Here is a 14,447-nt window from a genome sequence, read left to right as displayed (position 1 = left end):
ATGTATTTATAGTACCTAGTACATCATTTCAAATTACTAATTATTATTGCTAAGACAATGATTATTTTATAAGTCTCAATCTTTGGTTGCTATCCTTATTCAGTATAGTACCAGTGCTGAGTCAGCCACTGAAGAACTGGAAAAAAAAAAGTTTTGGACAATTTTCCTAACTGATTTTCTTTCTGCCAAATGGATAATATATAATAATTCCTACCTCATATGATTTGCTTATTTATTTTTAAGATTATAGTTGCTGTTTCATTTAAAGCACTACTATAGTGTGTGTTATACAATAGTGTTCAAGGCTATTCAGTTCTAACCTTTAATTAAAAAATATTTCCATAAAGTGTTATTTTCAGTTATATGTTATAGCTGAAACTTAAATGAAGGAAAAGAACTTATAACTAAAAACTGTCTTCCTTTTGCATTCCTTCTGCTCTGAAAAAAACAAACAAAAAAAAACTAGGATGTTCTTGACAAGGATTCTGGGGAAATGAAAGTCCGTGAAAGAAGACTAGGCAAAGTCATTCCTGTTCTACAAACCAAAACCAGGTAATGTAACAGTGTAAATATTCTGGTTTCTGTTGGTTCTTTTTTATTTTTTTCCCCTCCCCAATATCCTTATTATGGGAGAAGACCCTACATGGGAGTAAGCAAACTGGAAGTTCTGGTATTATTGATTGTGTCATCCTGAGCAAGTCAAATAATCTCTCATCTTGGTTTTTTTATGTCAGTTAAAAATAAAACATGATACCTTCTCTGCTACCTCATAGGGTTATTTTTAAGGTTAAAAAACAGAAGTAAATGTAAATGCAAGATCTCTTGTGTAGAAGCCTGGTAACATGTATGATAGGAGCATTGAGAGTAACAAAAATGTTAACATGTAAATATGTAGAAAATTCCTCAGTCAGCTCTGCCAACTTGTACACAGGTCCTTGGGGAAAAATTCTAGTCAGGGGTTGCAGATATTTGGGTCGCCTTTTCAGTTGATTTTCTTATTGCCAGGAGATGGCAGTGTCTGTACATGGGCCTTTTCATTGAATGTACTAGAAAAACTTTTTTTTTGTTGTTGTTGAAATCAGGTTGACTTTTCTTATGGTGAAATTTAAAAAAAAAAATTTCACACATTGATTATATATTATATTTATTCTGCATTAAAATTTTTAAATATTACAAATATAGTCCCCTTTGACTGCCTCCCCAATCCTAGTTTTCTGTTTTGTTTGCATAATTGAGGGAAATCTTATGAATTGCTTACAATGGAAATTATACCAAAGGAACACAAATCACATTACTTGGAACAGTAATAAATTTATAATCTCATCCACTGACTTTTTCATCCACTGGCTTTAATACAGTGCAGTCAGTATGAGCAAGGGCCAGAAATTGCTCTTGCTGTGGTCACCATTGCCCTACTTGCCAGATTTAGCTTGTTCTGTTCAGTCTTTATCTCATTCAACTTTTCTGTGGTTCTGTGAAGTTAGCTATTTCCTGACTAACCTTGAATTATTCAACAAAAGCTTTCTTTCTCTAGGGACTAGGTAATCTTTACCTTCCTATCCCTTATTAGGAGGTTGTATCTATTTCTTCTTTTCATTTTACTCTTTGTTTCATACCCGATTTCTGCTTCATATATGACTAATGCTGTCTTCTGTCACTAGATCTTAAAAGAGAATTTTGCTTCTGGAAATTTGGTTGTTCTAACAGTTAGCACTTTGTGACTTTTCTTTACAGAGCAGTATATTCATGGTTCTAATGGACTGTTTTTCCTCCTGGTTTGCTTTATTCAAGGACTAATGTTTCGACGTTTTCACAATCAGATCTAGAACAGCAGAAGCAAATTTATCTCAGGAGTGTCTTTGATCATATAGAAGATCCAGGGGACTCTAACCAAGGTAACATGGTAACGAAAGAATGGCATATAAAACATGTAATGGGACTTTTTCTTTCAAGTGTAATGCATCTTAAATTGGGAGATTGTTTAAACTTTTCTTAAATTGGTGACAAAGATACTTCCTTACCCAAAGATTCAAGGGATTGCCTAGCCAGATAATCACCCAAAGTGCTTTGGCTAATGGTATTAGGGAAAGGTCTAAGCAGACTCATATTACTACCATATATGAAGAGTGCACCCCTCATGGCTGAGGGCTGTAGCTCAGGCCTCTACTTTTTTTGCTAGGAATTATTTTTGCCTGAAAAGTAGTAGAATTCGATGACCTTACTAGTTAATTTGAAATTATTTATTTTTCCTGTTGACTTTAGCATTTATATGTAAAAAAAGCAAGCATTTCAAACACCATCCTGTATCCTGGCTTCTGAATGAAAGCTTCTGAAAGGTTTGACTATTTTCAAGATTCTTCAAGCTATTTTTTCTGTATAAAAGATTTGATTATTTTCAAAATTCTTTAAGCTAATTTTTCCGTATTTCATTATAGGCTATTGCAGACCAAAGTGGTTTGAATCTTTCTCCAACTCTCAAGAGTATATTTCATGTTACCATTCAGCTTGAACTTTTGGTTAATGGGGAAATTCCTAAAGGGAAACTTGTGGGCAGAATTGAAGGTACAGAAATTAGGGTGGTTTTACACTGATAAAAAGAACTCTTTCTCCTACAGATCACTCGAAATTCTGCCATCTTTGGCTTCTTTTCCTATTCATTCAGTAAACCTTTCTTGGTTACTTTCAGCGGTGCTAGGTCTGAAGATTATAAATTGGAAATGTAAAGAGAAGTTATAGAGGATCTTGGCCCTCTGGAAATTCATAGTTCAGGGAAGGAAAAAGCACTATTGGTTAGTTCTCCCAAGAGTTGCATTTAAAAAATACAGTAGAAGCTATGAAGGATTCACCTGATTGCATTTGGGAAGAGTGGAAGATGAGGAAGGAGGATGTCCTAGGTAAGTTCTAGAGAAAGACATGAGTAATTACTCTTAAGATTATTGTAAGTTGCTAGGGAAGGTTTTAGGGGGATTGTCATTCCTTCAGCAGAAGACACCCCCCTTTCTTTTTAAAAGACTTTGTATTAGTCGTTTGTTTTATAAGCCTGTAGTGAAACTCCCAAATTATCCATCAGAAGACATTTTTATTCCAGGTCCTCGTAGTTTCTACTCACGATTTTGTTAAGCAATCATATTACATTCAAATAAAAGTGCAATGGAGAAAGAATTCTGATTTTTCAACCCTCTGCTTGTGAGATTTTTTTTTTTTTTTCTTAAACTGTTTTTTTTTATATCTGGTGGAAGTAAAGACACCTTTCCACCCATATTGTGGGGAGGGACAAATTAGATTTGTTTATATTCAAGTTCTGTGGAAAAGGCCTTATCATTACTTTTCTTTCTGTGAGGTGACTTTCCTCCTCCTTAGGTGGTTGGTACTGATACCTACTTACATTTTGCTTTTCTCATTTGGCCCATTTAAAGAAAATTTCACAGGAAAAGCAAGGAGCAACTGCTCATATTATAGAATATTTTCCATTCCATCCTCTTCCTCATTTACCAGTCCCTCTCCTGTACATATGTCCAAGGTGCAGCTAGAAGAACTATGTGGAAAGGCAGCAGACCTTAGTGGTTGAAAAAATAAAATCTAGTCTAGGTTCATATTTTGGCACCACTGCTTATTTTTTTCGAAGTTCTTATGACCCATTATAAACTCAGTTGTCAAATGAGAATAATGAGGCTTAGCTTGTGAGATTATATGTATAAGTGCAAATTTAATTCATAGAATAATACCTAGTCCTGGTAACCAGCATTTATTGAATACTTATTGTTAACAAGAAAGTTCATCTTTTCATACTGAAGTTTTTATAGGTAAAATAGTGTGATATCTGGTATTGAAATCTCAAAAGAAAATTAAAAAACCCAAACCTGGAAAATGAAATGTTATACTTTAACAAAATGTAGCTAGAAGAAGCTGAGTGATAGGTGCCTGGGTCTTCATTATACTATACTTTTGTATAGTTAGAACATTTACATATTAAAAGAATATTTTTATTTTTAAAAATTACATCTTTAGCTAGGTGTGGTGGCACACACCTGTAATCCCAGCTACTCTGGAGGCTGAGGCAGGAGGATTAAAATTTCAAGGCTACCTTGGCAACTTAGTAAGAATCTGTCTCAAAAAGAGCTGGGGATGTAGTTCAGTGGTAAGAGCGCCCCTGGATTCAATATCCAGTACCACAAAAATATATAAATTAGTTAATTAATTTTTAAAAATTAAAATTAGATTTTTTAGGGAATTTCTTCTGACGTCTAATGATTTTCAGCATCACAGACATTCTAAAATTTTCATAGGCTTCTAGCATGTCCATCTGTCTTCCAGGAATCCAGGATGATACTGTGTGTGTGTGTGTGTGTGTGTGTGTGTGTGTGTTTTGCTGAGGATTGAATCCCAGGCTTCTACCACTGAGTTACTCAATACAAAGGTTATTGGCAAGGCAGTCTATCACTGAGTCTGGTCCCCTTTTTATTTTTTATTTTGAGGGTCTTGTTAAGTTGCCCAGGCTGGCCTTGACTTTGTAATTATCCTTCCTCAGCGTACCATGTAGCTGAGATTACAGGCGTGCACCCCCATGCCCATCAGATACTAAATTTTTGTGTCACTTTCTACTGCCCAGTAGTCATATATCTAAAGTCTTAAAATTTTGTACACATATTAAAAAGGGGGAATGGCTTATTCTTCATCTTTCCTCTGTTTATATATGATTAAGGGCATCCAAAATTAAAAAAAAAAAAAAAAAAGGTAGTACAGTACCTCTTGTGTTTCTTTTGAGATATTTAGAGCTGTTTTACCTTGGAAAAGTTTAATTCTTCAGATTCTTATTAGACACAGAAAACTAGTAGGGGGCAAATTGAAAGGTAGTTCTTGTTAATTCGTTCTGAATTCTTTCCATTGGGTTAGTCATCTTTTACTTTATCAATAATGCGTATATTATTGACACAGAATGTAATAAATCATCATTTAACTCCATCATTCTAATGTAGGCATACTTTCTTTTGTTTAATTTAGTGCCATATGGGGTTTTAATAACCCATCTACAAAATAAAAATATAAATTCCTTCCTAGCATCTCTGCTACTAGTGAAAAACTTTATATGAAATTATCAGTTCTAGTTGGAAGGATCATTAAGATCTTCTCTTTAATCTCCTAACACATAAATCTGTTCTGTATATCTTTGCCAAATGACCATTCAGCCTTTGATCGAAGTTCTTATATACATAACCCATTATCATGAGGTAGGCTATTTATTGCTTTGAAAACTCTTAATTATTGGAAAGATTCCTTATAGTGGATCAGACTTGGCTTCCCTGTAATTTCAGGTGGTAGTTCTTAGTTTGCTGTCTAGGATTATTAAAAAAAAACAACTTTGCTCTTCCATTTTTTTATTCTTTCAGTTATTAGAAACAGTGATCTCTCTCCTACAAAGAAAAAAATTAAAATCACTTACCAATTCATTCTATAAAGTTAACATTTTGATAATTATGTTTCCTATAAGGTAGAATATATACAGGGAAATTAACTTATTTTGTAATCGCTTTCTTTATACTCAATGCATTTTAAGGACATTTACACATTGAATATTCCACATTAAGATTTTTAATGATTACAAAGAGTTCTGTTACATAATTTATTCCATCTTGGATAATTAGGTTGTATCCATTTTCATTAGTACTGCTGTAGTAAATATTCTGGTCAATAAATGTTTATGTACAACTCTTATTTCTATAGGATGAATGCCTAGAAGTGGAATTGCTGGGTAAAGTATATAAACATTTTAAAAACTTTTGTTACATGTTACCAGATTGTCCTGCCCCAAAAAATTTGTATTAATTTTTACTGTCACCAGTATTGATAGGCAAATTTTAACATTTTGTTTTAATAATTAGTAAGGTTAAACATTTTTATGTTAATTGACAGTTTATTTTTAATCATTATTTCTTAAAATCATCTAATATCTAGTCCATATTCCAGTTTTCACATTTGTCCCAAAATGTCTTTTTGTAACTTTGTTCAAATAGTATCTAATCAAGGTTCCCATGTTTAGTTTTTGTCTGCTTAATTTCTTTTAATTTAGGTCATTTGTTTTGTAGATTGTCCCACATTTAAAATTTTGTCTGATTGTTCCCTTGGTGGTGTTTAATTTGTTCCTCCATTCCCTGTACTTCTGTAAACTAGAAGTTGGGTCTAGTAACAGAATTAGATTCAGATTAAGATGTTGGATTGAAATAGTTCAGAACTGCTGTTAGGTATTCATCTTATATCAAATTAGGAGGCGCTAATGACAGGTTGTTCCACTAATATTAATAATAATATTGTTGAGGTCATTAATTGCCATGTCATTCCAATGTAAATTACATTTTTCCTCTTTGTAAATTAGTCATTTGTGGGGTGATATTTTGGTACCATATGAATATCCTGTTTCCAGCAAACTATTTACCTAATGATTTGAGCATTCATTGATGATCTTTGCCTGAATGAGCTACTATACTGGGTGTTGCATAGAAAATGCTATTTTCTAAATATATCATTTCTTGTACAGTTATCAGCCTGCCTGCCTCCATCCTTCTTTCCCTCCCTTCCCTCCTTTTTCTGATATAATGAAGTATTACTATGTTGCCCAGACTGGCCTTAAACTCCTGTGCTTAAGCCATCTTCCTGACTTAGCCTCCCAGGTAGCTGTGCTGTACTATCCTGGATAAGGATTTTTTTTTTTTTTTTTTTTTTTTTTTTTTTGGTACTAGGGATTGAATCCAGTAATTCTCAACCACTGAGCCACATCCCTAGCCCTTTTTTAAAATTTTGAGACAAGGTCTCACTAAGTTGCTGGGGCTGGCTTTGAACCCACGATCTTCCTGCTTTAGCCTCCCAAGCCACTGGGATTATAGGTGTGTGCCACCAGGCCTAATTCTACTTTTTTTTTTTTTTTAAGATATCACTGTGAACTCATGGATTTTTTTTTTCTTTTTTAATAACTTACTTGGGTCATGGACTAAACCTAGGGACTTTCACATGCTAAATATGTATTCTAGCTCTGAACTATATCTCCAGTGCTCATGGATTTTTAAAATTATTATAATCAATTATAGTTTTTTTTTTTGATGTTCATTTTATTTCAAACTGGCTCTGTTCTCATGATGCCTTTTTTTTTTTAATTGTTAAAAATGATAACATAAAATTTGCCATCTTTTTTTTTTTTTTTTTTTTTTTTGGTACCAGGAATTAAACCCAGGAGCGCTCAACCACTGAGTCACATCCCCAGCCCTTTTTTCTATTTTATTTAGAGACAGGGTCTCACTGAGTTGCCTAGGGCCCCACTAAGTTGCTGAGGCTGGCTTTGAACTCTCAATCCTCCTGCTTCAGCATCCCAAGCTGCTAGAACTATAGGCATGCACCACTACATCTGGCAAAATTTGCCACATTGGGTTTTTATTGCTTTTTTTATGGTTTTGGAGTTTGAACCCAAACTATGTAAACATTCTGACACAGGTTCTTGCTGAGTTTCCCAGGTTGGCCTCAAACTTCAGATCCTCTTGCCTCAGCCTCCTAAGTAGTTGGGAGTAGACTTAGGCACCACCACACCCTGCTCTTTTTTTTTTGTACTGGGGATTGTACTCAGGGGCCCTCAACCACTGAGCCACATCCCCAGCCCTATTTTGTAGTTTATTTAGAGACAAGGTCTCACTGAGTTGCTTAGAGCCTTGCTTTTGCTGAGGCTGGCTTTGAACTCTCCATCCTCCTGCCTTAAACTCCCGAGCCACTGGGATTACAGGTGTGTGCCACCATGCCCAGCACTCTGCTTCATCTTAACCAGCTTTAAAGGGTTAAATATGTAACACTACAGTTCAGTAGTATTACATATGTGCACATTGTTGTGAAACAGATCTGCAAAACTTTTTCATCTTGCAAATCTGAAATTCCATATCCATTATACAAAAATTACACTCCTCCCTTATCCCTTGTGTAAGTGGAATCATACAGTATTTGGATTTCTTATTTATTTATTTATTTATTTATTTATTTGTGTGTGTGTGTGTGTGTGTGTGTGTGTGTGTGTGTGTGTGTGTGTACTAGTTTATATCACTTAATGTCTACAAGATTCATTCATATTGTGGCATATATGCAGGAATTTCTTCTCTTTTAAGGCTATTCCATTTTTATATGTATACCACATCTTGTTTATCCATTGATCTGGAAGTAACATTCATGTTACTTCCACCTCTTGGCTCTTAAGAACAGAACTGCTGTGAACATGGGTCTACAGATATCTCTGAGACCTTGCTTTATATTCTTTTTGGATATATATCCAGAAGTGGGATTGCTGGATCATATGTTAGTTTTATGTATGTATGTATTTTTAGTAACCTCCATACTGTGTTTGTAAGGCAGTTGTATCATTTTATAGTCCCAACAGCATTGTACAAGAAGAGTATGTTTCCCCATCTTTGCAACACTTGTTTTTTGTTTTTTTAGTAGCAGTTATCTTAATGGGTGTAAAGGTAGTGTTTATTGTTTGTGTTACAAATAAGTAAATATTGTTCATTGCAAAGCCAAGTAGTGTCTTACAGTTCCATTTTCTTAAATCATTCCTTTTTCTGGAGTTGTTAATTGCCTCATTATTTTTAAGAGTATATATGAATATATCCTTATTTTTAAAAAATGAATATGAATTTAATGAACTTATGTTCTAATCAATGTTACCCTTCTCTCTCCATAAATACTCAAACATACCAGTAATCTATCTACCAACTCCTAATTTTCTTTTTTCTGGAGTTCTCCTTCTCAGAATACTCTGTTATTCAAATCTGCATTGTTTGTTTCTTAGCCCTGCTACAGAGCTGTCATCTAGGATTTGCCTTTGCTGCCCTCCTAGATTGAATTATGTTTCCTAGATCCTTTGTTTTTCTCTTTCTTAATCTTTGGTTTTAGTACCAGAGATTTGGAATTAGAATTAGTTTTAGTACCAAAAATTTGGTAAGAATTGATAAGAAGGGAATTTCTAATAAAGGGAGCATAGGAGATTAAAATTTTTTTTAGGTCCTTACACATCGAAAAATTATTTTATCCCAATACTTGATTGATAGTTTGGTATAGAACACTATGTTGTAAGTCATTTTTCCTTGGAAATTTAAAGATGTACATGCACGCATTACTGTTTAAAAGTCTGTTGTTAATTATTTCCTTGTGTGTGACCTACTGCTTTTTTCTCTAGAAGTTCTTAAGATATTTTTTTTAATTATAGATGGATACAATACCTTTATTTTGTTTATTTTTTTAATGTGGTGCTGGGGATTGACCCAGTGCCTCACACATGCTAAGCAAGCATTCTAACCACTGAGCCACAACCCCAGCCCCAAGATCTTCTTTTTATCCATTGTATTCTAAAATTTTGTACTGATTATTGAGATATCTTGATGCTGAGGGTTTTTTTTTTTCTTCTTTTTTTTTTTTTAATATTTATTTTTTAGTTCTCGGCGGACACAACATCTTTGTTTGTATGTGGTGCTGAGGATTGAACCCGGGCCGCATGCATGCCAGGCGAGCGCGCTACCGCTTGAGCCACATCCCCAGCCCAAATATTTATTTATTCATTTATTTTTTAGTTTTCGGCGGACACAACATCTTTGTTGGTATGTGGTGCTGAGGATCGTACCAGGGCCGCACGCATGCCAGGCGAGCGCGCTACCGCTTGAGCCACGTCTCCAGCCCGCTGAGGGTTTTTTGTTGTTGTTGTTTTGTTTTTTCTTTCTTTCTTTTTTGGTTCTTGTTTTCCCCTCACATTCCTTATGCTACTCATTGGATCTTTTAATGTGGGATATGTATCCTTCAATTCTGAGTTGTTTTTTTGTGTGTGTGTGTTACTGAGGATAGAACCCAAGGCCTATAACATAGGAGACAAGTGTTCAACCACTGAGCTACATCCCCCGCCCTTCTTCATTTTATTTTAAAACAGGGTCTCTTGCTAAGTTGCTGAAGCTGGCCTTGAACTTGCAACCCTCCTGCCTCAGCCTCTGGAGTAGCTGGGATTACAGGCGTGCGCTATCATGCCTGTCTACTTGCATGTTTTGGGTCATTGTTTCCTCTCTATATTATCTGTTCTCTCCTTCTCCTGTTAAATATTGAGACTTCGAGGACTGATCTTCTAAGTTCCTTTTTTTTTTTTTTCTTGTTCTTCCTCTGTCTTTATTAGACTTGATAGACTATTTTCTCAACCTTTTCATCTTGTTCATTTCTACATCTACATTAATGATTTCTTTTTCTTTTTTTGTGATAGTAGGGATTGAATCCAGGGGCTTCATGCATGCTAGGCAAGTGCTCTAACACTGAGTTACAATTTCATCCCATACTTTACATGCTTTAAGTATATAGTTTTTCAAGTTTTGATGTATACACCCATGAAATTACCATTAAATTTAAGATTCAGACCCCAAAATTCCTTCATGTACCTTTATAATTCTTCCCTTCTACCTTTTTCCCTGCCCCCTCCCAATTCCAGGCAACCATTGATCTGCTGTCACCATAAATTATATTTTCTAGAGTTTTGTTAAAAAAAAAATGGAATCATACAATGTGTACCTCTTCTTCTCTGAGCCTGGCTTCCTTCTCATAGCATTTTTTATTTTTTCATTGAGCACGCTTGTCAAGTGCTCTATCACTAAGCTACATTCACAGCCCAGCATAATTATTTTGAAGTTTATAAGTACTGAGTTTTAAGTTAAAAAAAAAAAAATCAATGGATCATATGGTAAGTGTGTGCTCAGCTTTTTAAGATACTACCAAAATGTTTTCCAGAATGAATGTATCATTTTATATTCCTACCAGCATTGTATGCATTCCAGTTGCTCCCATCCTTAGAAACACTTGAAACAGTATTTTTTTCCTAATTTTTTTTGTTGTAGAAAAATAGACACAGCATACATATTGACCTTCATTTTTTACTCCCCTGCCTTTTTTTTTTTTGCCATTGTAAGCTCTATCGTCCAATAGTATTAAGTATCTTCATATTATTGTGCACCTATCATCACATCTCAAGAACTTTTTTGTCTTGCAAATGTTAAGCTCTGTCTATATTTATTAAACCATAGGTCTTCATCCCTGCTTCCCTCAGGTTCTTGCAAGTACCCTTTGTCTTTATGAATTTTGACAATTCTAGGTACCTCGTGTAAGACTAATGATACAGTATTTTTCATTTTATGACTGGCTTTCTCTAAGCATAATGACCTCAAGGTTCATCCATGTTGTAGCACATATCAAAATTTTAAGACTGAATAGTATTTCAGGATATGTAATATCACATTTTTAATATCCATTCATCTATCATTTGGACACTTGAGTTGCTTTTAACTTTTAGCTATTATGAACATTGCTGCTACATATCTGGGTCTACAAATATCTCTTTGACACCCTGCTTTCAATTCTTATGTATACAGCTGTATCACATGGTAATTCTATTTTTAATTTGTGTGTGTGTATGAGTGGTGTTGGGGATCAAACCGAGAGCCTCTTGCATGCTAGGCAAGTACTCTAAACCTGAGCTATATCCCAGCCCTATTTTTAATTTTTTGAGGAACTGCCAAACTGTTTATCCACAGCAGCTGCACCATTTTATATTTCCGCCAATGCACAAAGGTCCCAATTTTTCCACATCCTTGCCAACATTTGTTACTTTTATTTCGTACTGAGGATTGAACCAAAGAATGCTTTACCAATGAGCTGGATCCTAGTCCTTATATTTTTTATTTTGAGCCAGAGTCTTGCTAAGTTTTTTATGGCCTCACTAACTTGTGGAGGTTGACCTTGAATTTGGAATCTTCCTCCAGCTTCCCACTGCATTGTGGTTTTAATTAGCATTTCCCTAAGGACTGACTATGTTAGGTACCTGTTCATGTACTTATTTGCCATTTGTGTATCTTCCTTGGTTAGAGATCTTTTGCCCATTTCCTCCCAGTCTGTGGCTTGTCTTTTTTTTTTTTTTTTTTTTTGGTACCAGTATTGAATTTATGGCATTTCACCACTGAGCCACATCCTCGGCCCTTTTTATTTTGAGACAGTCTCCCTAAGTTGCTTAGGCCTCCACTAAGTTATCGAGGCTGTCTTTGAACTTGTGATCCTCTTTATATGATGCTGAGGATCAAACCCAGTGCCTCACACCTGTGAGGCAAGTGCTATACCACTGAGCTACAGTCCCAGCCCCTTCTTTCTTCTCTTTAACAGTGTCTTTTTTTTTTTTTTTAATTTAAAATATTTTGTTTTAGTTGTAGTTGGACACAATTACCTTTATTTTATTTTTGTGTGGTACTGAGGATTGAACCCAGGGCCTTGCCCGTGCCAAGCAAGTGCTCTACCGCTGAGCCACAACTACAGCCCCTCTTAACAGTGTCTTTTAAAGAACAGAAGTTTTAACTGAGCAGTGACACACATCTGTAATGCCAGCAACTCTGAATAAGGAGAATTGTAAGGCTGAATAAGGAGAATTGTAAGTTTGAGGCCAGCATTAACAACCTAGTGAGACCCTGTCTGAATATTGAAAAATAAAAGGGACTTGGAAAGTAGGTAGCTTAGTGATAAAGCACCTCTAGGTTCTATCCCCAAGTCCATAGAAATAAGTAAATAAATAAATATGATTTTAGCTGGTGTTGTGCATGCATTATATTAATGACTTGGGAAGCTGTGGCAAGAGGTTCTTAAATTTAAGGCCAGCCTCAGCATTTTAGTTATATCCTGTCTCAAAAATTAAAAAGGGCTGGAGATATAGCTCAATGGTAGAGCGCCTCTGGGTGCAGTACCCATTACCAAAAAGAAATAGAAATTTAATTGAGTTTTGACTATTGATTGTGAATTCTGCAATCTTACCTAAATTCACCTATTAGTTTTACTAATTTTTTATAGATTCCCTCAGATTTTCTACATAGATGATTTGTTGTCTGCAAAATAAATACATTTTTACTTGTTTCTATCTAACTTGCATATCATTTGCTTTTCTTGTCTTACTGCACTCCACTACAATGCTGAATACAAGTAATGAGATTGTTACCTTGTCTTTGAAAAATATTGAGTCTTTCCCCATTAACTCTTGTGGCCTATAGGTTTCTCTTGGATTTTTTTTTTTTTTTTTTTTTTTTTTTTTGTGTGTGTGTGTGGGGGGGGGGTACTGGGAGTCCCACCTAGGACCTTGCACTTTTGTATATATTAGATAAGTGCTCTACCATGCAGCTATGTCTCAAGTATTAAAAAGAGTATATTTTGGCACAGAGTCTTGCTGAGGTACCCAAGCTGCCCTCAAACTTGTGATTCTCATGCTTCAGCTTCCTGAATAGCTGGGATTACAGGTGTGTTACAGTGTTGTGCCAGCTCTATTTCTTTGATTTCTATTCTGATTTTTATTTTATTTTTGTTTTTTATTTGTGGTGCTGGGGTTTGAACCCAGGGTCTCATGCATTCAGGGCAAATGCTGCACCCCAGCCCACTATTCTGATGTTTATTATTTCCTTTCTTCTGCTTACTTTGGGTTTCATTTGCTCTTCTTTTTCTAATTTCTTTAGATGGTTGCTGAGGTTATTGATTTGAGACTTCTGATTTAGTGAGGGATATTAGGAGCAAGAGGAACTAAAATCAAAAAGTCCACCTGCTTTGTATATCTGAAAGTTTGCCTTGACTTTTTTTTTTTTAAATCAAGTTTATTAAGGTATACTTTACATGAAATAAATGCACCCATTTTAAGTGTACATTTTGGTAAGTTTTGACACATGTATGCACCTGTGAAGTTAACCACAATAATCAAGATTGGTAGAATGTTGCCTCCCTATTCTCCCTGAAATTTCCTGTGTTCTCCAAGTTTATCACTCTGGTCCCTGTCTCCACCCTAGCACTGGGAAAACATTGATTTTTTTTTTCCTTTGTTCCCCTATAGTTTAGATTTGTCTTTTCTAGAATTTTATATAAATGGGATCATACAGTAAGTTTTCTTTTGTGTCTGGTTTATCTTACTTGGGACAATGTTTTTGAGATTTATCCATGTTTGTTTTTCCATTGCTGGGGATGGAACCTAGAGCCTCAAGCATGCAAACCAAGTCCTCTATCACTGAACTATACCCCCAGTCTAGTGGTTCTTTACTTTTACTGCTGAATTTTCTATTTTCCTGTTTTAATGTGCCACAGTTTAATCTGGTTACATGTTGATGAATATTTGTGTTAGTTGTGTTTGGCTATTATTAATAAAGAATCTATGAACATTCCTACATGAGTTTTCGTGTCTACGTGTGTTTTCATTTCTTAAGTTAAATAATTAGAATTACTAATTCATATATAGTTTCATTTTACAAGAACTGCTAAACAATTTTTTCAAAGTTGTTTTATACAAATTTTTGTGACTTTTATAAAGACTTAGGGTACATTTTGTTTCTTTTCTTTTTTGGCATATGGATATCCAGTTGTCCTAGACCATTTATTAAAAGAAT

The 14,447-nt window shown here is 34.9% G+C and overlaps 1 protein-coding gene across 5 annotated transcripts in view; it reads left to right on the top strand.

The window, feature by feature from the left end:
- Positions 1 to 14,447, top strand: part of S100PBP (S100P binding protein) — a 40,007-nt gene that overhangs the window by 9,742 nt on the left and 15,818 nt on the right. For 3 of the 5 annotated variants that reach the window (XM_081306909.1, XM_081306911.1, XM_081306910.1), the window contains 2 exons: positions 467 to 552; positions 1,792 to 1,895. In XM_081306909.1, the coding sequence (XP_081163035.1) occupies positions 467 to 552; positions 1,792 to 1,895 (190 nt within the window). Of the gene's footprint in view, positions 1 to 466; positions 553 to 1,791; positions 1,896 to 5,721; positions 5,750 to 14,447 lie in introns of all 5 variants that reach the window. The other 2 variants (XR_014023611.1, XM_081306912.1) reach the window with 2 other exon arrangements.

This window comes from Spermophilus citellus, assembly GCF_964194105.1.
Source record: "Spermophilus citellus genome assembly, chromosome: 9".
In the NCBI taxonomy this organism is placed as follows: domain Eukaryota; kingdom Metazoa; phylum Chordata; class Mammalia; order Rodentia; family Sciuridae; genus Spermophilus; species Spermophilus citellus.
This window is presented reverse-complemented; position numbering and strand designations above follow the sequence as displayed.